The sequence below is a fragment of the Apiotrichum porosum genome, assembly GCF_003942205.1.
Source record: "Apiotrichum porosum strain DSM 27194 chromosome Unknown scaffold_6, whole genome shotgun sequence".
Classification (NCBI taxonomy): Eukaryota; Fungi; Basidiomycota; class Tremellomycetes; order Trichosporonales; family Trichosporonaceae; genus Apiotrichum; species Apiotrichum porosum.
This window is the reverse complement of record NW_021167113.1, coordinates 1,146,484-1,171,987: the sequence shown is the minus strand read 5'-3', so window position 1 is coordinate 1,171,987 and position 25,504 is coordinate 1,146,484. Positions and strand designations below refer to the sequence as shown.

The following is a 25,504-nucleotide window of genomic DNA, read 5'->3' as shown; positions in this document are numbered from 1 at the left end:
CACTGCACGCGATGACGTGGCATAAAGGCTAGGAGTTGAATACGCTCGTGAGGATGCCTCGACCAGTCGACTTCCCCATATCACGATGAGTGGTATGTGTTGGGGAAGTTGGCACTTCACATGATAGATTATTGGAAACCCTGGACACTAGATACAAACGATGACATTTGATGACCACCCGGAAGGCGTGGCCTAGGCTGAATGAAGACGACGGTTGCGGGACCGCTTGCACTTCTTCTTGCCCGAGGTGACCGGTGGTGATGACTCTGTGGCCCCAGTGGTCGAACTGGAGTCGGCCTCGTTTGCAGCGGAACCAGCAGCTGCAGTGGGGGCGGCATCCGTGCCAAGGTCGCTGTCGTTGCTGCCCACGGCGCTCGCGGTAGGGTTCGAATCCGTGGGTGTCGATACAGCTGTGGCGGCAGTCGTGACAGAAGCAACACCCGTCGAGGTGGCCACAGCGGCGACGGCGCCGCTAATACGAGTGCCTGTCACAGTCGCTGCGGTGACGGAAAGACCCATGGACGCAGTCTGAAGAGGGTATGGTGCCAGGTCGGTGACATAGCCTGGGTTATCGTCGAGGCGGAGGAAGAGGTCGGTCTGCGCTCCGTCCATGAAACCATAGTCACCATTGTAGAAGGGAGGGTCGTGGAATCCCTGGAAGAAGTTGTTCTGCTCAGCCTGGTCCCAGTAGAAGGGTACCTTTGCGCCAATGGTGCAGTTGTTCTTGTTGAAGGGGCACTTGCGAGCGACCTCGCCCTTGGGAAGCGCGGCGGTGCCCGTGGCACCTGTGACTTTGCAGCGGTATCCGTTCAGGAGCATTTCATCACCACCGCCGTCGGGGCCGTGGAACCACGACCAGAGGCAGTGGCAGCCGCCCTCGGGACACTCGGGGAGATCGGCAGGGATGTCAAAGTCGGTCAGGCGATACCAAGGCGAGCGGTAGTTGACGGAAATGACCACAAAGTCCTCGGGCTTGAGCTTGGAAAAGTCGCTCTCGTACGAGATGGCAATGGCCGACCCCCTGACGTCGACGAGCACATCATTGGTCGTGTTCTGGTACAGGTCGGTACTGTGCTCCATGCCGGTACCTTGGTTGGGGTTGTTGACCCAGTCGCCGTTGAGGTTACGGGCGTCACAGCCGTACCTGAAGTAGCGAGTGTAGCCGCCAGTGTGGTCGCCAAACGAGGTGAAGTGTTTGTTGCACGCAATCTCGGCGTGGAAAGTACCACCGGCAGGCAGCTCGAGGAACTGGCCGTCCTCAGGCGGGCTGTTGCCGTAGCCGTGGAACCACCAGCTGTTGAAGGGGAGGTGGTAAAGGGGGTTGGCGGCCTCGTTCCAGTCGCTGTCTCCCGCCTTGAAACTCAAGACCGTCAGCGCTTATGGTCTGCACTGGTCTTATTTCTACTTACCCATACATCGACGGGTGCCACAGGGCCATGTGGGCTGCCGCCGGGGCGGCCGCGAACACGAGAGCGGTAACGGCCAGCGCTACCATTGCTTAAATGAGTGTGATAAATGAGTGTGATGCGGGGGCGAGAGATAGTGAGAGAACAGTGAAATGATGGGGAGGAGTGCAGATGAAATGGGCTGGTCTGCCAAGGCAACGCCGCCTTGCTGTCGAAGTGAAACATTCGCCCTGCTGATGATGTTTGACCACTGCAACTGGGCAACTGGGCAACTGGGTGACAAGTGGTGTGATGGGTGCGGGACGCAAGGTGAAACAAAAGCTGGGCTCGCGGCGGCTTGGCGCTGCTAGAGCGCTAGAGCAACAACCACCAAGATATGTGCCGCGGGAATTCTTGACGTTCCGCGGCACTTATGTAAGTACGTGTCCGTATGAATGTGTACTTACTGTACGTTCCTTGCCCACATTGGAAGGCCAAGATCTGGGGCCTGGAGTATGTAGTCTCGAGTGCACGCACCTCAGAACCAGTAGTGGATTTGGGTGGTGTGGGTTCGCCGGATCGCCGGGAAGCCCACAGCGGTACAACGGACAGGGGCATGACGCGTCGGACGCGTCGGACGCGTCGAACATGTCTCACCGCCAAGATTCCAGCGGATGAGGCTGAGACGCGTGGGGAGCTGGGTACATGGGATGTGACGGCCAAGCGCCAAAAGAGCAGTGGCCTCCGAGACTGGCCGAGCTGGTATGATGGTCAAGGCGGTATCTGTGGGGTCACCGCTAAGCTCTCCGTATCTCTGGTCTGCATCAAAGAGGGCGACTGCATACAAAGTTATTGATTCGAAAGGGCAGATGCAGTGGGGCTGCATGTCCATCACGTGACTGCCCACAACACTGGAAGCACGGACGTTGGGGACCAAGCCATGGATGGAACATGGCACACCAAGATGTGTATTGGCAGTTGCTTCTGCTCAAGAGAGCGGAACGCGAGAGAAAATGGGGTTTTTTACGACAAAGCATGCTCATAGATTGACATATGGTCCATATCCGACCCGATGAAGGACGCACGTCGTGGACGCAACAGTTAACGCACTGGTGGTGCTGCCAAATCTTTACTCGAACACAGCCGATGTTCAGCAGATGTTCTCGGCTCCCACAGACAACACACGGATGGCGCCCCATGCATGGCTCAAGGTCGGAAAGACCAGACTCGCACACCGCCTTGCTCGTCAGCTCTGCCCAGTCGCTGGTGGCCTACCTTGTGGCCGTGTCTTCGTCCGCACGTTTCGGTCAATTTTGAGGGACCTGATCCTGCCAGACGAGACCTCAGGGCGCGGCCAGTACCCAAAGTACATCGCACTCGAGTCGACTGCCAAGAGAGGTTGAGACATTGCCTTGGAATGGAAGAAGTACGCTGGAACACGGCCCACGGATTGGTTTGGGTGGGCCTCTGCGACGTCCAAGGTGGCTGGTTGGAAGGGCAGAGTGGGGAGGTTGTTAGTGTCGAGGAGGAGGATACCATCCTGCGGCGTCAGAACACTGCGGACAAGGGCTACTTACATCATTGCAGAAGACGGCCACCCGATCAGCACACACTGCAAGCTCTTCAACGACACTCTCCAAGTGTGTCAACGCAAAAGTGTGATCTGCCATGTACGCTTCGCGCTCCAAGGGTTCCAGCTTGGTGACCTCGCGGAGGACCTCGGCATAGTTGCGCACAATGTACACTATACCACGGAGACCAACGAAGACCATGTCACGAGAAGTGAACACGCAGCTAGGAATCAGCCACAACAAGCGCTGGGGACTCACTGTCGTACACCAGTAGCGAACTGGCTCTCTGGTGTTGGCGCCTGGTTGCGGCGCATGACAGAAAGGTACCCGTTCTGTCCGGCCGCATACAGAGGGATCTGAATCTTGTCCACCTTGCTTGGCGCTGAACGTCCGCTGACGGTTGTTCCCTTGATCCTGTCGCCGTACGCAATGGCTGCTGAGGCAGGACTGCGCATTGCGTCGGGGAAGGAGACGATAAACTCTTTGGTTTTGCGGGAGATGATGGTGCAGGAGTAGCCTGCGATGACGTAGATGTAATCGTCGTCAAGAGCGACCGACTGCAAACGGGTCAGCACCATCCACCTGGCTGCAGCTCACCGATGGAAAGCGAAAGCGGCGTTCCTCTGGGTTTGGGACGCGGGGCATATCCAACGAAGCAACTTCGATCGTCTCGTGCTTCATGCCGTCTTCCAGGTGGACGAGATGGATGAGCGTGTGCTCCACCGCGCACAGCACGGCCTTGGGGCGGTCACTCTTCGCCTGATCGAGGAAGATCTCTGACGCCTGGCAGTTGGCGAGGTAATCGATCGTTCCCACTAGACTGTAGGGTTTCTTTGAGTCGCTCAACGGTGCTGCCGGGGTATCTCTTGCCGTAGCACGGGCAGTGCGCCAGATCTCGACGGACCCAAGACAGTCGATTTCGCCGCGCGCAGAGGGAGGCTTTTCGTCTGTGTGAGGAGTCAGTTTGTTGTCAGGAGCAAACACGTTAGATTCTACGCACCTTGCTCGGAGCATGTCGCCACCAAGTAGCCAGCAGCTACCACCATGTAGCCATCTGGCGGAAGGCCCTTCATCCTCTGCAGGAGCTCGCCAGAGTAACGGTTGTAGATGAGAAACTCATCGCGTCTGGTCATACAGATCATGGTTTCCTCCGACTCGTCGGCAACGACAATCTTGACCACGTACGGAGCAGTTGACAGGACGGTAGACTCGCGCACGTCGCCTGCGGCCCATGCCTTCTCCACCACATTGTGGTAGCGGTCTGCTGGTCAGTACGTGGTGCGCGGGACAAAAACTACAACACTCACAGGCATCCTGCAGCTCTGCGGCAGACCCGACATCGTCCCCTCCTATCCTTGGTTTCTGTGACCTCCAGCCCGCGTAATCGACTAGGTCAACGCGCTCTCTGCGGCAGGCTTTACGCCACAGCAGGTCATTGTTGTGGATCCAAGCCCGCCAGCTCTTGGAGACCTGGTCAACGACGAGGAGGCTTGCAGCTGGAAGCTCGAGGAGGACAGAATGGAATACGTCGGCTCCGAGGACCGCTAGTGGGTCTTGTAGGTGCGAGTCGCCGCCCATGGGTGTGGATGTTTGTTATGAGGTGTATGTGAGAGAGTGCCAGGAAGTGCGATGGTGGAGATATGAATTGCTGGACGGACCATTTTGCCGAGGTGCATCCGATACTATTAGCGGGTTCAAACCGACTCCAATGTTTGATTTCCAAACTTCAAGTAGCATTTGAAAGTGACGTCACCGGCCACTGGCGATGAGTCAAAACCCAGGCGGTCAACAGTCGACTCGCTAACACAGCCATCAGCCTCATCGTTGCTACATCCCACAAAAGCCAGAACGCTGACCTCTGTTGAAGAGCAGACTTCTCCGATCAGGCTCTCACTTTCATCACCAGGAATCGCTAATCTTTCGCCGCAATGTCCACGGAAACCCAACTTCCCCGACTCAAATTCCACCTTGTGAACGCCTTTGCACCGACTCCTCACTCTGGCAACCAGGCTGCGGTGGTCCTCTTTCCCAAGGACGATCCCCGGGTACTGGATGAGGCATATATGCAAAGCCTTGCTGCCGACTTTAACTATGCCGACAGCGCCTTTGTGGTGCCCGTGAACGCCGGCGTCCATCCTCCAGAGTACAACATCCGATGGTTTACCCCCACGACTGTGAGTGTGAAGGCTGGGTCGCAGCTGACGCTCAGGAAGTACCTCTCTGTGGCCATGCAACGCTTGCGACCTCGTTCATCCTTCTCAACTATGTCCACCCTGGCGAGCCATCGGTTCTCTTCCACACTCGAATGCGCGGAGATGTCCTCGCTCGGCTGGAGGAAGCGGGTCAAGGCGGCCGTGTAGCCGTCAACCTCCACATCGCACCAACGGCTACTGGGTCACCAGAGTCCAGCCAACTCGGGGGTATCATTGCTGAGGCGTGCGGCTTCTCGGCATCTGACATTGAGCAAGTTGCGACCTACGACTTGGGGGGACCAAGTGCCCTCACGCACGTCGCTGAGCACGTCGCTCTTGGGGACCTCCAGGTCACGCCGTCAAGACTCGTACGTGAAGGGAAGTTGATGTAGAGCTGACAGTGAGCTCCCCCGCCTGGCAGCCGATGTCGTCGTGACACAACTCCTTCCTCCGACTGCCGACACTCCCCCCGACACTGTTCGTGCCGCCTGTCGCGTGTTTGGGCCTGGTTTAGGCACCGATGAGGACCCAGTAGTGGGTACAAGCAAGCCATGACGTGGTGAAGCTGACGCGGAAGACCGGTTCATCTTGGGCGATGCTTACTGGCTATTATCTGAACGGCCCAGGCTCGGAGTTTACCAAGCGCTTTCTCCCAGCTGGCTCTGACCTGTCAAGGGTCACTCTTGACGCACGCCAACTGAGCGCCCGTGGCGGCAGTATGACGTGTACGCTGAGCCGGGACGGACAGGCGCAGCTTGTTGGACAAGCGTGGAGGACAGGTCACGGGTTCTTGGAGACCTTTTGATGTGTGGTCGGTCCCAACAGCCTAATGGACAATGCTGTTGATAGTGAGGGATGTACTGCACTTGGGATATATCCTTTAGCCGTGAGCGGAGTTGTCCTCAACATTCCCACCCTATCATGACACCCGAGACTGGGTGCGGTGACCATGTTCGGGTGCCAGTGTGAAGCCTTGTGATGAAAGGTCCAGACGCGGAAAGCGGGGAACCGTTTCCCGCAACCGGCCGTTAAACCGTTGATACCTCCTACTGTGGCGCCTTCAGGAAGACTGGCTGAGGACTGTCCAGGCTATCAAGTCAGTTCCATGTGTTAAACTGGCATCAGACCGCGGGGAAGCAATACAGCCCCGTACGGGCCCCGTTCAACTGCGACAAGGGCCCCGCTCAACCGGTCTGGTTGACAACGTCTGCGCAGTAACATTGGTCCGTTATCCACACCGTCCCTGACCACCTCATGACATTTGTGGTCTAATTTTTGTAGGCATGTCCGCGGATGGCGAACATGCCCACAAGAACAGAAGACAACCGCTCTACCGTAAAACCCCTGAGCCCCGTCCGGGGCCGGTCCAAGGGCATGTAGCTGAGGTGCGCCAGTGAGGTGCTACACTGGACGTTCTCACACGATGCGCACACATCGGCAATATTCCGGGCGGAGTGGTCGGCCCGGCCAACTGCGCAGGCACCACCCACCTCCCCACCTCGGTGGTGCGTTTCAACACCGACCAAAGTCCGTACGAAACGACAAGAGCTGCGGGGCGGGATGAGCGTCGTTGTACACTTGATATCCACGATATCCACTACATTGGCAGAATGACAAGCTCTATAAGTGCAGTTGATGTACAGGCTGTGCATAGCCTGTGCTTTGGGTAGGCATGACCGACCATGGACCTCCTCGGGTATGTCCGCAGGAGCCTGCCACACCACCACGTTGTTATCTCATCGGTCTTGCGGACATGACCGCATGATGCACCCGCGCAGCCGTGAGGGAAACGCCGGCTGTCAGACCAAATGTGCGAGCCCACAGGTACCCTATACCCGGTCTACCGCTTGCTGTGATCGACAATGACTGCCCCCGCAGCGCTGACGACAGAATAAAAACAACGAGCAGGTGCGGGGAGTTGGGACCCCACTCATTGCCCCACCATGCCTCTCTCGCCAAAGGCATACACGCTCCTTTGCGGTTGCTTTGCCGCGTGAGTACACAATTCCGATCCTGATGGAGTGTCAGTGGGGCGACATGGGGCCGCGCACAGTTTGAGGGAACCCCGGTTCCCCAGACGGCCCATGGAGATGGGGGTTCGACTGGGCTGGTCCCAAGTCTACATAGCACCATTCACTCCCCTATCCGCACGCTCTCCAATGCCACCAGGCCACTAGCGATGTCCCACAACGAGGGACAGTGGGTCGAGGACTGACCATGTGACCGCTTTGTGGATTCCCGCGCCTTGCCTCCAACCTTCGCAACGCGTCCAGCTACTGACTACGGCAGACTGGGCTCCGCTCTTTATGGCTATGATCTCGGTGTCATTGCCTCTGTGATCGTATCCCCCGACTTCCTTCGAGTCACCGGACTCGAGGGAACCGACACCAAGACCGAAAACTACATTGGTTTCATCACCTCTAGCATGCTGCTTGGTGCCTTGTAAGTCTAGAGGATCACAAAGACAGAAGAATCAACCATAGCTGACGGTTGATAGCTGTGGCTCCATCCCTGCCTCCATGTTGGCCGACAAATTCTCGCGCCGCATCGGTATTACTGTCTACGCCGTCGTCTTTATCCTTGGTGGTACTCTCCAGACGGCCGCGCCGAACAAGGAGATGATGATGGCCGGGCGATTCATCGCGGGCTTCTCGATCGGTGGCATGTGTTTGCTCGTGCCACTCTACCAGTCCGAAATCTCGCTCCCCAGGTTCCGCGGCAGGTTGACGACCCTTCAACAGTTTTTCCTTGGCTGGGGAGCGTTCCTCGCCGGCTGGATCGCGTATGGCTGCACGAGGAATCAATACGGAAAGCCTATGCAGTGGCGTCTCCCTGTAAGTTGAGGCTCTAGTCCACTCATGAACCGTTGCTGACACTGCTCCTAGCTCGCCTTCCAGATGGTTCCCGCCATTCCGCTCCTTTTCGTGGTCCTGGTCCTGCCCGAGTCACCCCGTTGGCTGATGATTCGCGGTCGCGAGGAGGAGGCCCTCCAGGTGCTTGCCCAGCTCCATGCGCGCGGTGACATTCACGACCCTCTTGTCCAGGGCGAGTTCTACGAGATGAAGCACAAGGTCGAGGGCGAGGCTGCCGTGGCCGCGTCGTGGGGTGAGATTTTCAAGAAGCCGGAAAATCTCCGCAAGGTAAGATTGATTTCCATCCGCTTTGTCCGATTTTAAAGTCTCACTCGCTCGCAGGTCATGCTGGGTATTATCCTGCAGTTCTCGGTCCAAATGACCGGTGTGTCGTTCCTGCAGTACTACGGTCCTACCATTTATGGCAAGGTTGGCTACTCGACCGTTACCACCCTGCTGCTCGGTGCCGCAAACTCGATTTTGGGTCTTATCACCCAGTTCACCGTTTGTGCCTGGATCGACAAGCTTGGTCGTCGCCGCCCTTTGATCATTGCGAACAGTGAGTTTTTGGTATACTGTTCACCAGCTGATACTTTCAGTTCTGTCAGGCAGTTTCTTTATTGGTGTGATGATTATCAGCAAGAAGTTCTCGGACAACCAGGGAACGGCAACCATGGTGAGTTTGGAGTCGGAGACGTTCTCGGAACAAGTCCATACTGACGCTACAGGCTCGCGCTTTTGTCGCCATCTGTTGGCTGTGAGTTTTGAAGATACAGCATGATGGGTATACTGCTGACACTCTCAGGTGGAACATGTCCTTCTCCCCTATCGGCTCGCTCTCGTGGGCCTACCCTGTCGAGATCATGAACACTGCGATTCGCGCCAAGGCTGTTGCCATTACGTCCATGGCGTGCTGGATTTCCAGTAAGTCGATACAGCTCTGTCAGTCACTATTGTTGCTGACCCGCTAGACTTCATGATTGGCCAGGTCTCGCCAACCGCATTCTCAAAGCTTGGCTGGAAGTGAGACTTCCCTTGGCGTTTAAAGGACACAACTGACAGTCAAAGGTATTTTATCCTCTTCGTCGTCTGCGGCTTCACCAACTCTTTCACCATGTGGGCGCTGTTCCCCGAGACCAAGGGTCGTACCCTCGAGGAGATGGACGAGTACTTCCGTACTACCCACTGGTTTGTCCCCCTTGCGAAAGTCGAGGATGTCCAGGCTGGTGAGCGCGAGGCGCAGCTTGTCGAGGGCAAGTACCCTGGTATGGGCGACGCAATCCCCGCGTCTCGCAAGGAGGATGTTGCCAACGAGAAGGCCAACGGCTCGATCGAGGAGAACGAGTCTATTTAAGCAAAAGCAAACAAATGGGTTATTTATTGTGGAAGGGAAATGAACGCAGTGGGGGAGACGCCAGCAGCACGTAGGAAGTTAATGCAATTCTTGAGGTGCACAACCACAATCCCTCAGTGTCCCTTGGCGTCCCTTGCGATGACCATGCTCCAAAAAGAGGAGGATGTGAAGTTTGATGCGTCGACCAGAGCGCCCGCTGCCACAAGCGTCCGCGAGAACGTCCAGTGTGGGTGTTTGGCTTGTAACCTTGACTCACCCCCAGTGATTTTACTCCCTCCCTCTCCTATTTATTGTTTCTTTTTGGCCACACTTCTCTCTCCACATCCCCACATTCTCGCGCCTTATTAATCCATCGTCAACATCCTCTCCAACATGCCCCTCATCTGGTCTATCCTTCTCTGCCACCTCACATCCAGTCGTTCCCCCCCCCACCGCCCCGCGGCCGAGGCTAACAGCGACCCCGGCATGGACATCGACGCGCCACAGAACCTGGATGAAGCCGAGGGTACCGATCCAAGGCCACTGGCCCATTATCGCCCAGAACCCCCCCGGCACCATGGCCCTCAAGTGGAGCAACGGCAAGGGCAGGGACAAGCTCCACGCCGACGCTGCCCAGTACATCAAGGGCAAGATCAACGAGCTCCTCCTCACAGAGGACGAGATTGCGGCCGGCAAGACGGAGAAGGAGAGCAAGTTTCTCTTCTGCTACAAGGCTTTGCAAGCGTTGCACTCCCAGCGACTTGACTGTGCGCTCCTTTCCTTCCTTCGTCAACAATTGTCCCCCTTCTTTCCTCTTTCTGCGTCCTCCCTGCCCCCCACTTGGCCACATGCGTCCATATTTTGCCATTTTCTCTGTTTGTACTTTTATGCATTCTCTCGTGTGTCTCTTCTTCTCGCCTAGGATGCCCTTCCCTGCGACGACATTGCCTTGACTGAACAGAACCCCGCACTGGGCGCGTCTTTGAAACGCGAGCGAGCCGTCCACGCAGTGATGAGAGGCTCGACACGTCTGTCACCAAATGTCCAGGTATTGGAGCATCCGAAAGACCATGATGCGAGAGCATTCAGAGTAGACCAGCAGACCAAACTCCCCAGCAACACATATTTAGTCCATGCATATCGTCGCGCTTTCACACTCGTGGCGTCAAATGGTCTCGACGTCTCGGGGGCGTGGCCAACGTGCACCAGCACGTCACTTGAGATCCACTCAACGTCACTCATCACTCCAGATCCGATGGCCGATGGACGTCATATCGAGCCTCTTCATTGTCCCGAAAAGCCAAACCCGCCAGGTGCGGACGTCCTCACAGCTCGTATATCCAACTCTTTTGCCACCCACTGTTGCACCACCACCTCTTCATCGCTGCTCACCATGACCCACGAGAACAGTACCTCGGCGGCGGCATCCGAAAGCCGTCCACCACCCGCAGACCAGGTTGCGGCAACCGGGGCGACTGCGGCCAGAACTGACGTGGTGAGACGACAACCCTTCACTCCAACATTGACACCTCCTAGGCCCAGCCCTCGACCTACTCGAGCAGCATCGCGCCGACGGTCCACGAGCAACACTACACCGGCATTGACGAGGACGGCCTGAACCGCCTGGTCGTGCTGGCGCATTTCGAGCAGTACGTGCAGCTCAACCAGCGGCTCGACGACATTGTACGTCTTGTCGCAGCGACGGCGACTAGCAGTGCGAGCGCGAGCGCGAGCGCAAGTGCCGACGCCGACGCCAACCCTGGGAGCAGCAGCAGCAGCAACAACACGGTCGCGCAGATCCTGGCGCACAGGTGGGAGCCCGGACCAGCCACGCGCATGGTGAATGAGATCCTCGCGCACGACGGGCAGGCGTCCGTCGCCGAGCTCGAGGCACGTCTCAGTGAGTCAAGAGGTTGCAGCGCCGCGTCTCAGCTCCCCTCTGATCTCGCCTTCCAGAGCGCCAGTCGTCCCCTGCCCATCATCTCACGGCCACAGGCCACGCGGTCAAGGCGCTTCACCCTCCGGGCCCTCCGGACGACGAACACGGGCACGTTGCAGCCCCGCACAGCGAGCACGACGCGTCCATTGCCGCGCAGGTGACGCGTGTGGTGGGCGAGATCCTCGCGGCGGGCAACCTCGACACGTTTGCGCAGGTCGCTCGTCGGATCTCGTTCTCGCCGACTTGAGACCCCGAAGAAACCCAGAGGCCAGAGTATAGGGCAGTGGTGGTCCCGTGGCCCGTGGTGTGTGTCCGTTCCGCCCTGCTTGGTGTATGCTGAAACTGTGTGTGCGTGGTTGAGGTGGTTGTAATGCATCAGTGCGCATCGCGTGTTGTTTTGTTACCGTAGCGACGTAGCAACCCGTACCGCGTATACCAAGGTCGAGCACACGCGTTGCTGCGTGGTACCTGATCTCTCTCGTGAGCACGGTCGCGCGCGCAGATCGTCTCGATCGACATCAGAGATCAGCGGCGCAGCAGCGCAACAGCGTGTTGCGGCAGTGCGGCAGGCTGTAGTCGTTCCCAAACATGCATCCACATGGTCAAAAGGCTGTGCTCGCTTGCATGTGCGCAAGAACGCTTAGCCTTGCAACAAGCTGACGTCAGATCTCTCGGGCCTTGAGGGAGATCCCAGGTGTGTACCTTTTTCTTATTTGCGCCAAATGAAACTGGAATGAAAACAGCACGCTGGCTCTTGCCATGTGCACTTGTCCCATTATTCGATATTATTCACGCTCTGGTTAGGTGTGTCGGGACGTCCGGTACGTCGGTACCGAGCAAGAACGCCTAAGCGATTGGGCCCTTTCTGTACGACGTCTCCGTCTTCCGTTTTGCCTGTTTTCCGAGCGACGGCGGCAACTTGCACGGCACAGCAGGCCGGCTGTCGGCTTGTGAGAGACGCCCACTTGTTTCTGCCAAGCACAAGTAGTGGGTGCATCACACACGCGCCTCTTGGAGCACTTTTTCGTGGCTTTGTCGCCCCTGCACGTGAACGCAAGGGACGAGAGAGGGACGACCATGTCGCGGCATCGTAACTCACCCCACAGCGTCAGCGGCGTTGCACGCCTCGCTGAGCGCCATGACACACAGGGTGTGGTGTGAGCGCGCCGGTGTGCGCCAAGGGCCGAGACGTGTAATATGTACACAGAAGATATTCGATAGAGACAAGAGCGAGAGGATATGGAATGGACGAGCGAATGGGAGCCTCTGTGAAGGTACAGAGTGGCCCAAACGAGCAAAGGAAGAGCATCATCGATGGGAAAGGAAAAACAGAGACGGCAAAAGGGGGTGGCGCCGAGCAGCCTCCAGGACAGCCAGGCTCTGGGCCACAAGGGGAGAGCATGTCACGCTCAGTGCTGCCAATGCACTCCCGGCGGGGTGTCCCGCCTGCAGGAGCGTGAGCATATGCATGTGTGCACGTTCAGGCCTGGTGCGAGCTGTTGGGCCTGAGAGGTTGTGTTGGTTGGTTGGGCTTCCGATCTTAATGGCGCCTGTGTGGTGCCTTCATCGTGGCAGGGAATGCCAAACTTTACCGCTTGGGTGTGGTGGTGTGTATCTGTCTCTCTGCTGGTGTGCCGTCGTTGTGGTGTCCCTCTTCGGGTGCGGACGATGCCGCCCACATGCCTGCTCGTTCATTGACAGCGCGCGCGTGTAATGAGTGCAGTGTGCCCTGGTGTAATGCGTCTTTTTTTTGTGTATCCTTGGGTGCGGGTCCCTTTTTGGTACCACTCTAGTGAACTAGTGTCCAATCTCTTGTCTCCATTTGAGCGCGCGGTATGAAACCAAACAAACCTTGGCACTGGCGCATACTGGCGTGGTATGCAGCTGATGCAGCTGACCTCAGCCGTGGCGCCGTGGTGCATGCAGCTCACAAGCAGACACGCACCAGATGGCGCGGGCTCTGCTTTGCCACTCTGTCTGGATCTCTGGCCTGGGCACTCTGGCGTATACTGTACGCCATGGCTCATCCCACCCACCACCACCGCCGCCGCCGCCGCCTGATACGCACCTTGCACCTGATCGGGCCTACCGCCGCTGCAACCCGTCCCACGGCCCACAACCGGGGGCGGGGGGGCATGCCGGCCAAGGCAAAAGCTGGCAAAGGTAACGTGCGCGCGCGTAATGAAACACCCCGCTACAGCCCAAACCCCCGTTCAACCTCAAGAGAGGCGATCTCACCCAAAAGCCAACCAACCCCCGTCGGTGCGAACAAAATATACTGCACAAACCCATCGCACATCCGTATCGCTTTCTCTTTTAAACTTGGCATCTCCCCATCTCTCCTGCTACCCACCTGTAACCACTCCACCACTCCAGCAACCATGAAGCGTGCCATCCCCGCCTTTGTCTTTGCCTGTAAGTGGGCACCCTCGCCTCCAAAGTGGCACCCCACCCACCCAACCTCCCTTGCTCACACCCATATCAGTCCTGGCCTTCATCTGCTTCATCCTCGTGACCGTCACCGCGCCGTTCATCAAGGGACTCTACGTCGTCCACGTCGAGACCACCAAGGATGCCGCCTTTGGCATCAACCTCGGTGTCTTTGGCTCGTGCTTCCCCGGTAGCACCAGGTGAGCATTGCAGAAGAGAAGGCAGAGGTGGTTCCCACACACCACCTTGCTCGTTATCTCTCCCCCTTTCATCCTAACACGTTTTTGCAGCCTCCTTGGCATCCAGCTCTCCAAGACTGCCTGCTCGACCCCTGCGTACCCCTACTCGCTCAACGCGGCCTACTTTGGCTCCGAGGCCAAGGGCGGTGTCATCCTCAAGGCGCTCAACAACATCGCCAAGGGCCTGATCCTCAACCCCTTCGCCGCTGCCTTTGCCCTCGTCGCCTTGATCCCCTCGCTCATTGCCATGTGCACCCAGGCCCGCTTCACCCAGATGGTGAGTCGAGACCGGAGAACGGAGACCCGAGGCGTGACACCAGCCCGTGTCACCATTCCGCAAAAGACAAAAGTCACCCACACTGACACCACACCCTCTAGCTCACCTGGATCCTCCTCATTGTCGCCACCCTCTGCTCGTGGGCTGCGTTCTTTGTCAACATTGCGTTTGCCGTCGTTGCCAAGAACCGCGTCAAGGAGAACACCAACGGCGAGTTTGTCGCTTCGTACGGCAACGCTGTCTGGATCTCGCTCGTCGGTGCCGTGAGTCAAAACATCCATCCCTAAAACCTCGATCACACCCGTCTTTTTCCCTTCCGGCGTCGGACCGCCCATATCCCGGCCTTTTCCCCGAGCTCTCCCGAAACCTCGCTGACACTCCCATTTCCAGGTTCTCATGACCATTGCCATGTTCCTCGCCCTCTTCGGCGCCTGCTGCTGCGTCAAGCAGCGCAAGGAGGAGCACCACGACGTCGAGGCCGAGGACGCGCACGCCAAGGCCGTCGCCGAGAAGGAGGCCCAGCAGGCCCGCGACAACTCGGAGGAGCACGCCGCCGGCGACCACACCGCCGAGCTCGCTACTGCCGAGCACACTACTGAGAAGAGCAAGTTTGCCTTCTGGAAGCACTAGGGAGGAGTGGTCACTCTCTCTCTCCCTCTCGGTCACGTTTAATACGATTTTTTGCCCCAAATGGTCCTACCGCCGTATAATTTCCCCTCTCCACCCGTACACGCCTCTTCCTAGTCCTGCCAGCTGCGGTACCCATGACGATATGCATTCACGGTCAATCATGTCGCTAGGAAAGGAAAGGTGCTCTGTCGTGCATGCAGTACCCCCAGGAACGTCGGAGGAGAAGAACGGAGCAAAGGCAAGGAAGGATGTGGTGCGGTTTAGGTTGCCGAATCCACTCCAAAACGAGTTATCCACCCCGCCGATCTAGTGGTCCTTGCCGATCACCACAGCCACCGCAACTGATAAGATATGCATGTGCTCGGCACATGCCAAGGGTGAGGGGGAGGGGGGACAACCCGGGTTGTCACTGTGCACAGCTGGGCTTCTAGAACAGGCGACGTGTGCCCAGCGATTTCAATTGTTTCGGCACAGCCCACCAGCCCACGTCATCGGCATTGCATCAGCCCGAGTTTTGGACATTTTGTTGCGGCGGGCCCCCCACCGCACCGCCTGCAGCTTACAGCTCACAGCGCCAGCATGACGCCCATGAGCGTCTCGTACACCGAGAACACGATGCCTCCACTGAGCTGGGACTGTCAGCAGGGTGCCCCGCTGGCCGCTGTTGCTCACCATTAGCCGCGCGAGACGCGGCGTCGTGCCGCTCCACAACCGCTGGACGCCCTCGTGCCGCACGATGGAGACAAGGCAGTCGAGGCTGTTACGGTACTTTGCCCCGGCGCCGAGGGACTGCATGCGCGTCTTGACGTTGTCAATCGGCATCGTCGTGTCTGCAAGAGGAGGAAGGAGAGGGTCAGCACAGGTCGAAGGAAACGTGAAGCAGGGGGCCACGCACAAACAGTGATCAGGCCCGCCAGTGCGCCCGTCGCAAACGTCGTCGTCGCGGACAACTTTCCCGAAGCCGGCTTGAGCGTCTCGAGCGCCACGGACTGGAGCATGGCAAACGACGTGAACCGCACGGCAGAGTTGGACGCCTGCTTGAGGATCGTAGGGCCCAGCCCACGGTAGATGCCCCCAAAGCCCTCTGTGCGGCAGATGGATACGGTGCCGTCCAGCGTGGACGTGTACAGCGGCTGCGGGCGTGCCGCGTCCTGGATGAGCTTGGTCCTGGCTGTCAGCGGTGTCGCGCTCCACAGTAATGTCCCACTCACTTGATGGTCTCGGATGGCGTCACTGCAATGACAGCCTCGACGGTACCAGCCGCGAGGCCCGCGAGCATCGTTCGTCCCGGTGTGAGCTTACCCTTTGGGTCTGTCAGCGACCAGCCACTACCCCACTACCCCAACCCACCTCGTCGGTCCGCAGCATCTCCTTGAACGTATCATACGTCATGAACCGCACGCCGGCTTTCAGGCCCGTGCCGGCAATCTGCGCGCCCGCACCAGCATACAGGCCCGCCACGCCGCGCGTCTTGACCGTGTCGACAATCATGGCCACAACCCCGCGGTTCTGCAGAACTGTCAGCTCGCCACGAAACCCATCACACCTCGGACTCACCGCCTGGCCTGGAGACTGCATTTTGGTCTTTACGTATTCGGCCGGGTACGTCAGTCCGCCCTCGATGCAGCCCGCGACGACGCCGCAGAAGAGCGACTCGGAGGCTGTGGGCTTGCGTGGTGTTGCTGTTGTTGGGGACATTGTGGGGGTGGGTGGGGAGGGGAGGGGAGTGGTGGCATCTCGACTGCCTGGGCCGTCACGTCTTTATCAGTAGCTGTAGCCGCACTGGGGAGCGCCGTCGCATGCATCAAGTCGCCGCGGCACATTGGCATGGGCCATCCGATTGTGAGAGAGGTTGTGTAGCAAGGGACCACCGGACTGTGAAGGTCCGGGACGGGACTTTGGACGGACCGTCACTTTAACAACTCAGCGGCCGTCGTTTCGGGGTTGGGATGTGGCCTTTCGCACTCCGCCGGGCTCTCTCACTCCGTGCAACACCCTTCCTCCACCGCGTTCTCCGCGATCTCCGCATGTGCAGAATGCATCAGCCCCCGGGCTATAGTATGCGATTTTACACCGAGGGCAGGCCGAGAAAGCCGTACAGAACGTCCTGCGGCTGCTGTACTTGGGCATTCGCATTCGGGTCGGCGCCGTCCCCAGCGACGGAAGTGTACACGCCCAAATCGTCCATTGTCATGCCAAACGAGCTGCAGAGTGTCAGGTGACGCAGTACACGCATATCCACATACCTTATGATAGCCTCGAGATCGAGCGCGTCGTCCGATAGGACCGCTGTTGAGGTCAGCTGCACTGCAGCGATACACGTTTTTTTTGGCGCAACTGACCATCCACAGGAAATACTGCCGGCACCTCGATAGTGGACGGGCTGGGCAGGTCGACGTTCAGGCGCTCCATCAGGCCGGAGACGGTCGTGTACATCTTCTTGACGCCCGGGTTGGTCGCGGCGTTTTCGCGCAGCCCGTCCAGGCAGACGAGGAGCAGGCGTGCCGCCTCGGACTGGATCCCGCGTTGAGCGGCAATGCGTACATGGATCGTGGCGGCCACAAACGTCGTGTACGACTGGGTATCGTCAGGGTCAACAATTTTGGCTACGCCCACTCACGATCAAGTATGGCGCCCGTGCGAGCGTAAATGTCGAGCGGTACAGAGACAGGAGTGTGGTCGCGCCACGCGCGGCCTCCTCGCACCGCGCCCAGCTGAGCTCCACGATGTTCGGGTCCGAACGGCGATGGTGGCCATTCTGAGTGTAAGTTTTACGGCTACGACGCTAGTCACGTACCTCCACAAATGGCCGGTGAAGCAGCGTCACGAGGGTGTAGAACACCATGCTGGAGAGGATGAGCGCATATCACAGAACGGTACGCACTGAAGGGAGAGGACGTGCGGCGGCGGGGTCTTTGACGGTGGGTTGGCCACGTCAAATTGGATTTCCGGCGGCAAGGACGCTCGCCACCGGGTCAGGCTCGATGAGAGGCGCGGTAAGACGTCTGCAGGTGGGTCCGAGACCACCCTCTCGGCATATATCTGCGTAATAATGCGACCCTGTGCACGTCAGCTAGCGTCCTTTCTCCTTCGACTCACCATGATGACGGACAAGGAGCACAGAGCAGTGAATGTACTGACGGCTCGTGCGGCGGTACCTGGATAATGTTTGTTGGCTGAAAATGCAAACGGCATCCACAGCTCCTCTTCCTCGTACCAGTCGAGGAACCGGTGCGGGACGTGCATCCTGTCCTCGTCAAAAGACACTGGCCGGCCTTGGTACAGCGAGATGATCTTGTCAATGACTGGATGTTAGCTGAGGCGCGTGGCCGAACAGCTCACTGAACGCAGACCACACGATACGCCGTCGAATCTCAAAGTCGTCCGCCGACAGCGACCCAGCCCATACTTGAGACGAGCAGTCATAGTTCAGGCCTTTGGGGATGTCAGAATCGAGCAGTTCTCAACGTCGGCGACATACCGAGATCGAAGATCATCTGCACCGCCACTCCAGCATACAGCCATGCGGAGCTCTGCCTGCCGAGGGCAAAGACCGAATTGGACAGGAGCAGCATGGCCTGGATGGTGGGTATGGACGACTGGTCGAGCGCGTCGCCCAGCAGTTCCTTCACCCGGCACAGAAACTGGTTTCCCGCCGAGCCCTGGTCGAGGAGGTTGTCGTATACTTCGGGCCGGTTTGAAAACTTGGACACGGAGAAGAAGATGGCGTTGAGCAGGAGCTTGGAGAAATACGGCCCAGCGCACGCCATGTCCCTGGTGAACACTGCGGTACCGGTCAGCAGAGGGCCACGTCCCAGGGAGGTTTGCGTACGAGGGCGGTACGAGACCATGAAGCCAAAGTGCTGTCTGTTCCAGTGCAGTGCCAAAAGGTGGATTGCCAGGTCGGGCTGAACACCGTCGACTGTTGTCAGCACGCAACGCAATCGTTAGGGCTCACAGTCCAGCTTCCCCGCAGCCAGGTTGATCATCTCCATGTGTCGTTCCTCCGCACACCGCTGCGTGGCGGTTTCGATGAGTTCCGTTTCTGCAACAGTCGTCGCGGGGGCCTCCTGCGGCGTATTAGACTCGGCGAGGTCGCGCTCGCTGGTTTGGAAGAGAGCTGATGTCGGTCCATGGACATGCCTGAAGGGTGAGCACAGCGTATCCCGTGTGACTCACCCTACGACATCCGATTGGTACGGAAAGTCTTGTTCAGCCACACGCCGAGCTGGTGATGCGCTCCGATTCACAGCACGCGAGGGGAGGCTGGGGACGTCTCCCCCAACAGCAGTGGTATCTCCTTGCGTCCACTGTTCGAGCGCCACTGCGGCACCGTCGGGCGGTAACGATGCCAGATGTCGCAGAAAGTCTCGCAGACGGGTATTCTCCGCTGCCACCGTGTCAATCTGCTCGTGTGTCGGACGCGGCCGGCTCGCTCGTGTGACGGGCACACACTCTTCGCCATGCGTCTGGCAATTGGTGCACGTGGGCGAGACGAGGTCGCACTTCATCTGAACATGGCGGTTTAGCACTGGCCACACACACACATTACGTAGGACACTTACCTTGCGCCGGAAGCAGTATTGGCACGCCTTCTTCTTGGAAACCGAGGGTGTGGAGGAGCGTTCTGGCGAGCGCCGCCTCCTGCGCGACGGCCCCGGTGCGTCCATGGTTTGGGGAGAGCCGCTTGGAAGAGAGTGGCAAAGTTACAAGACTGTATTGGATCCAGTGGGGCCGATTAGCGGTGCGTCATGCTCCCCCGCGCGCGGGATCAAATTTCCGGACAAGCACGCTCCATTCGCTTCAGGAACCCGTTGTCGGCAAACCAGATTCCTCTAAATGACCGACGTTTGTTACTAGGCTACACATTTCATATGGGTGGAACAAACTACGGGCACGGCTTTGCGATCTTTGGGGGTGGTTCGAGGTACAACACACTGCCCTCCATAAGCCTCCGGGCGGTCCTGTACACGCTACCACTCTTGATGACGGGCTGGCCATGGAGGGTCTCGCAATCACCTCTGACAGTTATCGCTCCGCTGGCATGGCCAATGACGACAGAGTCGGAGGTGCTCGATGAGACGAGGTCGTGGACGAGCGACCCCGGCACCACTGACGCAGCGCCAACGCACACTGCCCCCGTCATCTGGATAGCTGGGTGTGGCTTGCCCATTGAGAACGCTCGGACCCACACGTCGGCCTCTCCTGCCGCAACAGCGTGCCCGTCCAGCGCGGTGTAGTTGCATGGCGGGCCGACGAGGGCAATCTTGGGGGTACCTTGGACGAGGAGAGCGGAATCGTACGACGAGGCAAGGCCCATAGCCACCGCCATCCGGGCCCGAACCTCCATCAAGGTCGCCGTGCAGGAAGTCGCAATCTCTGCCAGCGATTCGCTGCCGTCCAAACCGAGGTCGTCGCGGTGGACGAACACGAAAGGGTTGGCAGCGTCGACGCATGACACTGTCAAGACCTGGCCCGAGGCGAGTTGGATGGTGTCCGTGACGTTCCCCGTGGGGAGAAGGTGACCAGTCATGGACCCAGCCGGGTCGATAAAGTCCAGCCGAATGGGCGAAGAGGTGGTGGACACGCCGTCCAGGTGGAACGTGCCAGACTCCATCGGGTGGCCATTGTAGACTCCAAACGTCGAGTGGATGATCCGGTTGGTGTTGACGCTGGAGGTCAGCCTCGCCTTCTTTTGTGTAAAACTCACTTTCTGATCCGAACAGTCACCTCATGTGGGTCAATCCTCTGGACAGGGAACAGCCCTTCACTGGTTGTCAGCTGGCAGGGTCTATGTCTCTAGCTCACTCGACAGCGTAGGGCCCAACGCCACTGGCGATGTTGCCACAGTTACCCGAAAAATCGAGTGCCTGTCCATCGACCGGAACTGAAACAGTCAGCGTCGGACAAGTGGAATTGATGCGCACCTTGGATAAAGAGATAGTCGACATCGGCCTCGGGGTCATCAGACACACTGACCACCGCGACCTTACTCGCTGTGCTCACGCCACCGCCCACACCGTCCAGCTGGCGGGACGATGGGTCGGGACTGCCCATCGCGGCGAGCAGTACGTGGCGCCACGCGTCGCGGTCGCGAGGCAGGTCATCGACGTTGAAGAACAGGCCCTTGGACGTCCCTGCCCTCATGAGAACAGACTTGATACGGTGGCGTTCACGTGGAGTCTCGAGCTCAAGAGCAGCGAGGACTGGGCTGGGTGTGCCGAGGAGGGACGCTGGAGGGGAAGGGGAAGGGGAGGTGCGCGCGGTCAAGGGAGGGGTGGTGCTGGTAGACATGTTGGCTTGGTTGGTCGGTGATCGCGACCTCTGTATGCCTTGGAGTTTATATGGTCCTAAGACGAATGCTGCACGTTTGGAACGACGCCTCGTCAGCCACTGTTGGCTGCTGCCACGCAGGTTGCGGGTGCCAACAAGTCCTTACACCACACGCTGGCCCGGAGAATCATTGTCCGCCCCAGGAAGAGGGAGGCATGAGACCCCGCTGGATACGTTCGCTTTACGACGGCCATTAGGATTCCGTCTGCCCATTAGGCGCGGTTTAATGGGGCTGCGTTCTTAGGGAGTGGCAGTGGGCAGGAGTTGTCGTGCCTTGCCCCATTTGCATTTGATGCCCGGTCCGTAGCCGTCGCCAAACCAGGCAGTGGTCGTTCACCGTCCGGACTCTTGCCGTGTGGGGCCTTTGACCAGACGGCGCTTCATCGTCCGCCGTCTGACATCTCCGACGTTTGTCTCAGTATCCACAACTGACAGAATGGTCCTTCTGCACTGCCCACCATGACTGACACTGAACAACGATGAGCCCCATCAACACCTGCCGGTAATACATAAAGCCTCCAGACCTACTCCATGGGGACCCCCCATCCTCCCATCCTCTTTCGACAATGGTCAACCTCCTCTCCGCATTCAAGGTCCACCCCGACCCGTTTGGCAACTTGCCACCCAAGGAAACCGTCAACGCTCGCATCATAGCGCTCGCCCTCTTTGGCAGTTGCGCTGCCGTCCTCTTTGGCTACGACCTGGGTAGGTTGAAGCACCCACGAAGGCGTGTGCTCACACCTCAGGCTTTATTGGCGGTGTCGTGACCCTGCCCGCGTTCAAGACCGACTTTGACCTCGACACCAAGTCTGCAAAGTATGTCACCAACTTTTCATCCAACGTCGTGTCGGTGTTCCAAGCTGGAGCCGTGTTTGGCTCCATGTGCGCCGTCTACTTTGCCAACAAATACGGCCGCCGCATGTGTCTCATTGGCAACATGCTCATCTACCTTGTCGGCGTGGCCTTCATGACAGGCGCAACGGGCCCCGCCGGCCTGGGACTCATGTACGCCGGCCGTGTCCTCACGGGATGGGGTGTTGGCGCGTCGACCATGCTCGTTCCCGTTTACGTTGCCGAATGCTCGCCTGCGCACATTCGCGGCCGTCTGGTGGGCATGTACGAAGTGGGAGTGCAATTTGGCACCATGGTACGTGCATGACCAGTGCAATTGACGTTGGCTCACACTCCCCAGATCGGTTTCTGGATCCCGTACGGCGTGCTCAAGACCAAGACTGGCACTCCGCAATGGCGTATTCCCTGTGCTCTCCAGATCATCCCAGCAGCTGTGAGTTGTACCATGTATCTGGAAACTCGACAGACCCTAACCAGCCGCAGCTCAGCCTCGTCGGTCTCTTCTTCCTCACGGAGACGCCTCGTTTTGTCGCTCAGAAGAAGGGCGAAGAGCAAGGTCAGTTTATCAACGCGTCTTGTTAACGTTCTACTTCTATGTACATCTGCTAACTCGTACCAGCACTCCAAACTCTGGTTCGCCTCAGAGGTCTCCCCCAAGACCACACCTATATCCACGAGGAGTTGACAGCCATCATGGTCGCCATCGAGCACGAGCGCGAGAATGGGGCTGAGCGCGACCCTCTTCACACCATCAAGAAGTCGTTCGGACCCGGCAACTTCCGTATTCTCATGTCGGGAGTTCTCGTCAGTGAGTCATCTTGCTCCCCGCTCACAAGCACAAGAGTTCCGTGACTGACAGTGGCAGTGATCTTCTTCCAAATGGCTGGAACGAATGCCGTCAACTACTAGTGAGTCCAAACCCACAGCATATCCCGTCTAACGATCCCCAGCTCTCCGAGGATCTTCGCTCAGATGGGCCTGTCAGCCAGCAGCGCCAAGCTGTTTGCCACTGGCGTCTACGGCGTGGTGCGCTTCGTCTCCACCCTCATCGCCATGGTGGTGTTCACCGACCGCTTTGGACGCAAGACCATGATCGTGGCCGGCGGCTCCGTCATGGCTCTGTGCATGTGGATCATTGGCGCCATCCAAAAGACTCACCCTCTCGGCGAAGCAACCGCCACTGGACCAGGTGCCGCCCAGTACGCCTCCATCGTCCTGATCTTTGTGTGGGCCGTAGCCTTTTGCTTTTCGGTGAGTACACTGCGGTGGTACTTTGCCGCCCATGGGCTAACCGAAAACAGTACGCGGGCATTCCGTGGATCTACTGCGCCGAAATCTTCCCGCTCGACATTCGCACATTCTGCATGGCCGTGTGCACGTCCGTGCACTGGCTGTTCAACCTCATGCTGGCCAAGACGACCCCGTTCATGATTGAGAACCTCGGCGGCTACGGCATCTACTTTGTCTTTGCGGCCTGTGTGAGTTTCCACTCGAGACGACGCTGCTCGGACCGCGCCCGCTGACTCTGCCCAGACGACGGTTGGCGCCGTCTACGAGTGGTTCTTCATGCCTGAAACTCGCGGCAAGGCCCTGGAAGACATTCAAGGCGAGTTTTACCCGGAACTCAAGTTGCGCGTGCCCTCGATCCGGCGCGCGTCAGTGTCCTCGGGGGACGTGTCAGAGAAGGAGAAGGAGGCGGTCGCTCACGTCGAGTCCGCTGTTAGCCGTGTTTAAGTTTTATCAACAACCTGAGAGGAATGCATTTGCTGTTGTGGCTGGAACACTGTGGATGTCAAATGAGGGGCATGCATCTTCGCCTAACGATAGTCAAACGCGAAGCACTCTACAGGCGAGCGCCATTGGCAGGCTCGAGACGCTGGAAGGTCGAAAACGACCGTGACTCGTCCTTGCGGCCGAGGACGGGCTTGTACGCCCAAATCGCCGCCAGGTCGTCCGGCAGCTCACGGTTGATGCTCTGCACAATCAATCGCCCAAGGATGGGCATAAACTCTGTATTTGTTGTCAGTCAGGGGTCTTATTCCTGGTCCACACAGCACTCACTGAAGGCGTGGCCACAGCACCCGGCAGCGACGAAGAGCGACTTGTGCGTTGGGTGGTAATCGATCAGAAAGTCGCCAGAGGGACGATCCGAGTACCAGCAGATACGCGACGTGAGCCATTCCTTGGCCGCCAGCTCGGGGTATACACGTCTCAGGCCGATGAGGAGAGCTTCCTTGGCACTGTCTGGTACGCGTTGGTTCTCAAAGCCGCGAGTGAGAGTCGTTCGTGGCAGGGATGGGAACCCGTCTTGCGGGTTGAGGTAGCCCTTCTGGTGAATGGCAAACTTGACGATGCCTTCAGCAGTGGGAGGGAATATGTAGAAGCCGTTGTCGACCATTCGGGTAGCTGGAACGTCCTTGTATCGTGCCAGTTCCTCGGCGGTGAGCTGGATAGTGCCGACCACTTGGCCGGTGGGGAGACACTCCTCCTTGAGGTCCGGGAGCAGGGTCGGGGTCCATGATCCGCAGCACAAGATTATAAAGTCGGCCACCACGCAGTCCCCGTTCTCGACTGTCACGACGCCAAGCACCTTGTCCGCATTATCAAAAAGCAGTTCTTTGGCTGTGCCAGCACGAAACTGCACACCAGCAGCACGTGCACGAGCAACGACAGCCTCAGTAGCTCCGCGAGCGTTTGCCCAGCCGCCGGCATAGTTGATGTCTATCGTCAGCACATGTGGCGTTCGTATCGTCCACTTACAGACACTCTGAGAAGCAAAGTCGCCCAATGGGACACCATCGGGATACACGGCTGCGACATCTGACCGCTGAGGAAGAACCTTGGCGTCCAGTCCCGGTGTCTGCATTCCTGGGAGCGAGTTGACGGCAAGTGCGCGTGTGATGTAGTCGTTCTGCTTGGCCGTGCGTGACACCGACACCACCACGCCGCTCTCGTGGTAGTAGTCCTTCCACTCGGGGGTGCGCCACAGCTCCATCGCTTCGTGTGCGAGACGGGCATACTCTAGCGCACTGTACTCTTGGCGAACAAGCTTGTTGTAGTCATAGCTGGCGGCATCCGTCGCGGGCGGGGTGGCCGAGCGATCGAGAATGGTGATGAGGTGTTCCTTGCCCTTGTACGCGCCGCGCGCTAGCTCGAGGGCAGTTGTCGCGCCGTACTCTCCGCCGCCGACAATCTGGTCCAGACGTTAGCTCCAGGTAGACTGACCGCTTGCCTTGCTGCACCCACCAGGACAGTTTGGGGAGGACTCAGCTTGGAAACCATGGTGGTGAGGTGGGTGATGTGGAGAGCATTAGACGCTAGGCAGTGGCCGATAAGTTTGACGTCGCCCAGTCGAACGAGTCGATGACATGATGCCGTGTGTGCGTGTTGGCTGTTTGTTGCCCACTTGCTCTCACAGCGCTCACAGCCCGCCCTGCCAAGTTGCGATAGAGATACGAATTCGCCGACGGA

General features: G+C 58.5%; 10 protein-coding genes across 10 annotated transcripts; 6 read left to right on the top strand and 4 right to left on the bottom strand.

The window, feature by feature from the left end:
* Nucleotides 1–192: 192 nt before the first annotated feature.
* On the bottom strand, nucleotides 193–4,534 carry EHS24_008222 (uncharacterized protein; the record flags this gene model as incomplete). Its single annotated transcript, XM_028623540.1, has 9 exons — nucleotides 193–1,360; nucleotides 1,410–1,488; nucleotides 2,043–2,222; nucleotides 2,661–2,925; nucleotides 2,963–3,179; nucleotides 3,236–3,513; nucleotides 3,554–3,903; nucleotides 3,957–4,217; nucleotides 4,264–4,534. 9 exons carry the CDS (start codon nucleotides 4,532–4,534, stop codon nucleotides 193–195), a joined length of 3,069 nt encoding a protein of 1,022 aa, XP_028476473.1.
* Nucleotides 4,535–4,884: 350 nt separating this feature from the next.
* Nucleotides 4,885–5,953, top strand: EHS24_008221 (uncharacterized protein; the record flags this gene model as incomplete). Its single annotated transcript, XM_028623539.1, has 4 exons — nucleotides 4,885–5,130; nucleotides 5,166–5,516; nucleotides 5,554–5,682; nucleotides 5,726–5,953. 4 exons carry the CDS (start codon nucleotides 4,885–4,887, stop codon nucleotides 5,951–5,953), a joined length of 954 nt encoding a protein of 317 aa, XP_028476472.1.
* Nucleotides 5,954–7,091: 1,138 nt separating this feature from the next.
* On the top strand, nucleotides 7,092–9,354 carry EHS24_008220 (uncharacterized protein; the record flags this gene model as incomplete). The annotated part of the gene is made up of 11 exons (XM_028623538.1): nucleotides 7,092–7,141; nucleotides 7,276–7,347; nucleotides 7,438–7,590; nucleotides 7,646–7,982; nucleotides 8,034–8,288; nucleotides 8,343–8,559; nucleotides 8,600–8,676; nucleotides 8,729–8,757; nucleotides 8,806–8,924; nucleotides 8,972–9,023; nucleotides 9,069–9,354. 11 exons carry the CDS (start codon nucleotides 7,092–7,094, stop codon nucleotides 9,352–9,354), a joined length of 1,647 nt encoding a protein of 548 aa, XP_028476471.1.
* A 556-nt stretch (nucleotides 9,355–9,910) lies between these two features.
* EHS24_008219 (uncharacterized protein) lies at nucleotides 9,911–10,407 on the top strand (the record flags this gene model as incomplete). Its single annotated transcript, XM_028623537.1, has 2 exons — nucleotides 9,911–10,077; nucleotides 10,401–10,407. The coding sequence occupies 2 exons, from the start codon at nucleotides 9,911–9,913 to the stop codon at nucleotides 10,405–10,407; spliced, it is 174 nt and encodes a 57-aa protein (XP_028476470.1).
* Nucleotides 10,408–10,726: 319 nt separating this feature from the next.
* EHS24_008218 (uncharacterized protein) lies at nucleotides 10,727–11,519 on the top strand (the record flags this gene model as incomplete). The annotated part of the gene is made up of 3 exons (XM_028623536.1): nucleotides 10,727–10,828; nucleotides 10,870–11,233; nucleotides 11,290–11,519. 3 exons carry the CDS (start codon nucleotides 10,727–10,729, stop codon nucleotides 11,517–11,519), a joined length of 696 nt encoding a protein of 231 aa, XP_028476469.1.
* Nucleotides 11,520–13,653: 2,134 nt separating this feature from the next.
* On the top strand, nucleotides 13,654–14,848 carry EHS24_008217 (uncharacterized protein; the record flags this gene model as incomplete). Its single annotated transcript, XM_028623535.1, has 5 exons — nucleotides 13,654–13,687; nucleotides 13,758–13,902; nucleotides 13,993–14,218; nucleotides 14,320–14,481; nucleotides 14,609–14,848. The coding sequence occupies 5 exons, from the start codon at nucleotides 13,654–13,656 to the stop codon at nucleotides 14,846–14,848; spliced, it is 807 nt and encodes a 268-aa protein (XP_028476468.1).
* Nucleotides 14,849–15,414: 566 nt separating this feature from the next.
* EHS24_008216 (uncharacterized protein) lies at nucleotides 15,415–16,426 on the bottom strand (the record flags this gene model as incomplete). The annotated part of the gene is made up of 6 exons (XM_028623534.1): nucleotides 15,415–15,477; nucleotides 15,521–15,678; nucleotides 15,744–16,015; nucleotides 16,060–16,151; nucleotides 16,199–16,357; nucleotides 16,406–16,426. 6 exons carry the CDS (start codon nucleotides 16,424–16,426, stop codon nucleotides 15,415–15,417), a joined length of 765 nt encoding a protein of 254 aa, XP_028476467.1.
* A 490-nt stretch (nucleotides 16,427–16,916) lies between these two features.
* On the bottom strand, nucleotides 16,917–21,142 carry EHS24_008215 (uncharacterized protein; the record flags this gene model as incomplete). Its single annotated transcript, XM_028623533.1, has 18 exons — nucleotides 16,917–17,052; nucleotides 17,095–17,137; nucleotides 17,191–17,425; nucleotides 17,469–17,606; nucleotides 17,646–17,694; nucleotides 17,733–17,908; nucleotides 17,948–18,153; nucleotides 18,191–18,283; nucleotides 18,330–18,632; nucleotides 18,681–18,770; nucleotides 18,807–18,952; nucleotides 19,028–19,254; nucleotides 19,304–19,359; nucleotides 19,414–19,562; nucleotides 19,780–20,520; nucleotides 20,559–20,618; nucleotides 20,657–20,735; nucleotides 20,776–21,142. The coding sequence occupies 18 exons, from the start codon at nucleotides 21,140–21,142 to the stop codon at nucleotides 16,917–16,919; spliced, it is 3,294 nt and encodes a 1,097-aa protein (XP_028476466.1).
* A 605-nt stretch (nucleotides 21,143–21,747) lies between these two features.
* EHS24_008214 (uncharacterized protein) lies at nucleotides 21,748–23,767 on the top strand (the record flags this gene model as incomplete). The annotated part of the gene is made up of 9 exons (XM_028623532.1): nucleotides 21,748–21,886; nucleotides 21,928–22,328; nucleotides 22,374–22,466; nucleotides 22,517–22,589; nucleotides 22,653–22,841; nucleotides 22,899–22,941; nucleotides 22,984–23,284; nucleotides 23,335–23,511; nucleotides 23,567–23,767. The coding sequence occupies 9 exons, from the start codon at nucleotides 21,748–21,750 to the stop codon at nucleotides 23,765–23,767; spliced, it is 1,617 nt and encodes a 538-aa protein (XP_028476465.1).
* Nucleotides 23,768–23,876: 109 nt separating this feature from the next.
* On the bottom strand, nucleotides 23,877–25,315 carry EHS24_008213 (uncharacterized protein; the record flags this gene model as incomplete). Its single annotated transcript, XM_028623531.1, has 4 exons — nucleotides 23,877–24,043; nucleotides 24,095–24,754; nucleotides 24,794–25,226; nucleotides 25,280–25,315. The coding sequence occupies 4 exons, from the start codon at nucleotides 25,313–25,315 to the stop codon at nucleotides 23,877–23,879; spliced, it is 1,296 nt and encodes a 431-aa protein (XP_028476464.1).
* Between the last annotated feature and the right edge of the window lie 189 nt (nucleotides 25,316–25,504).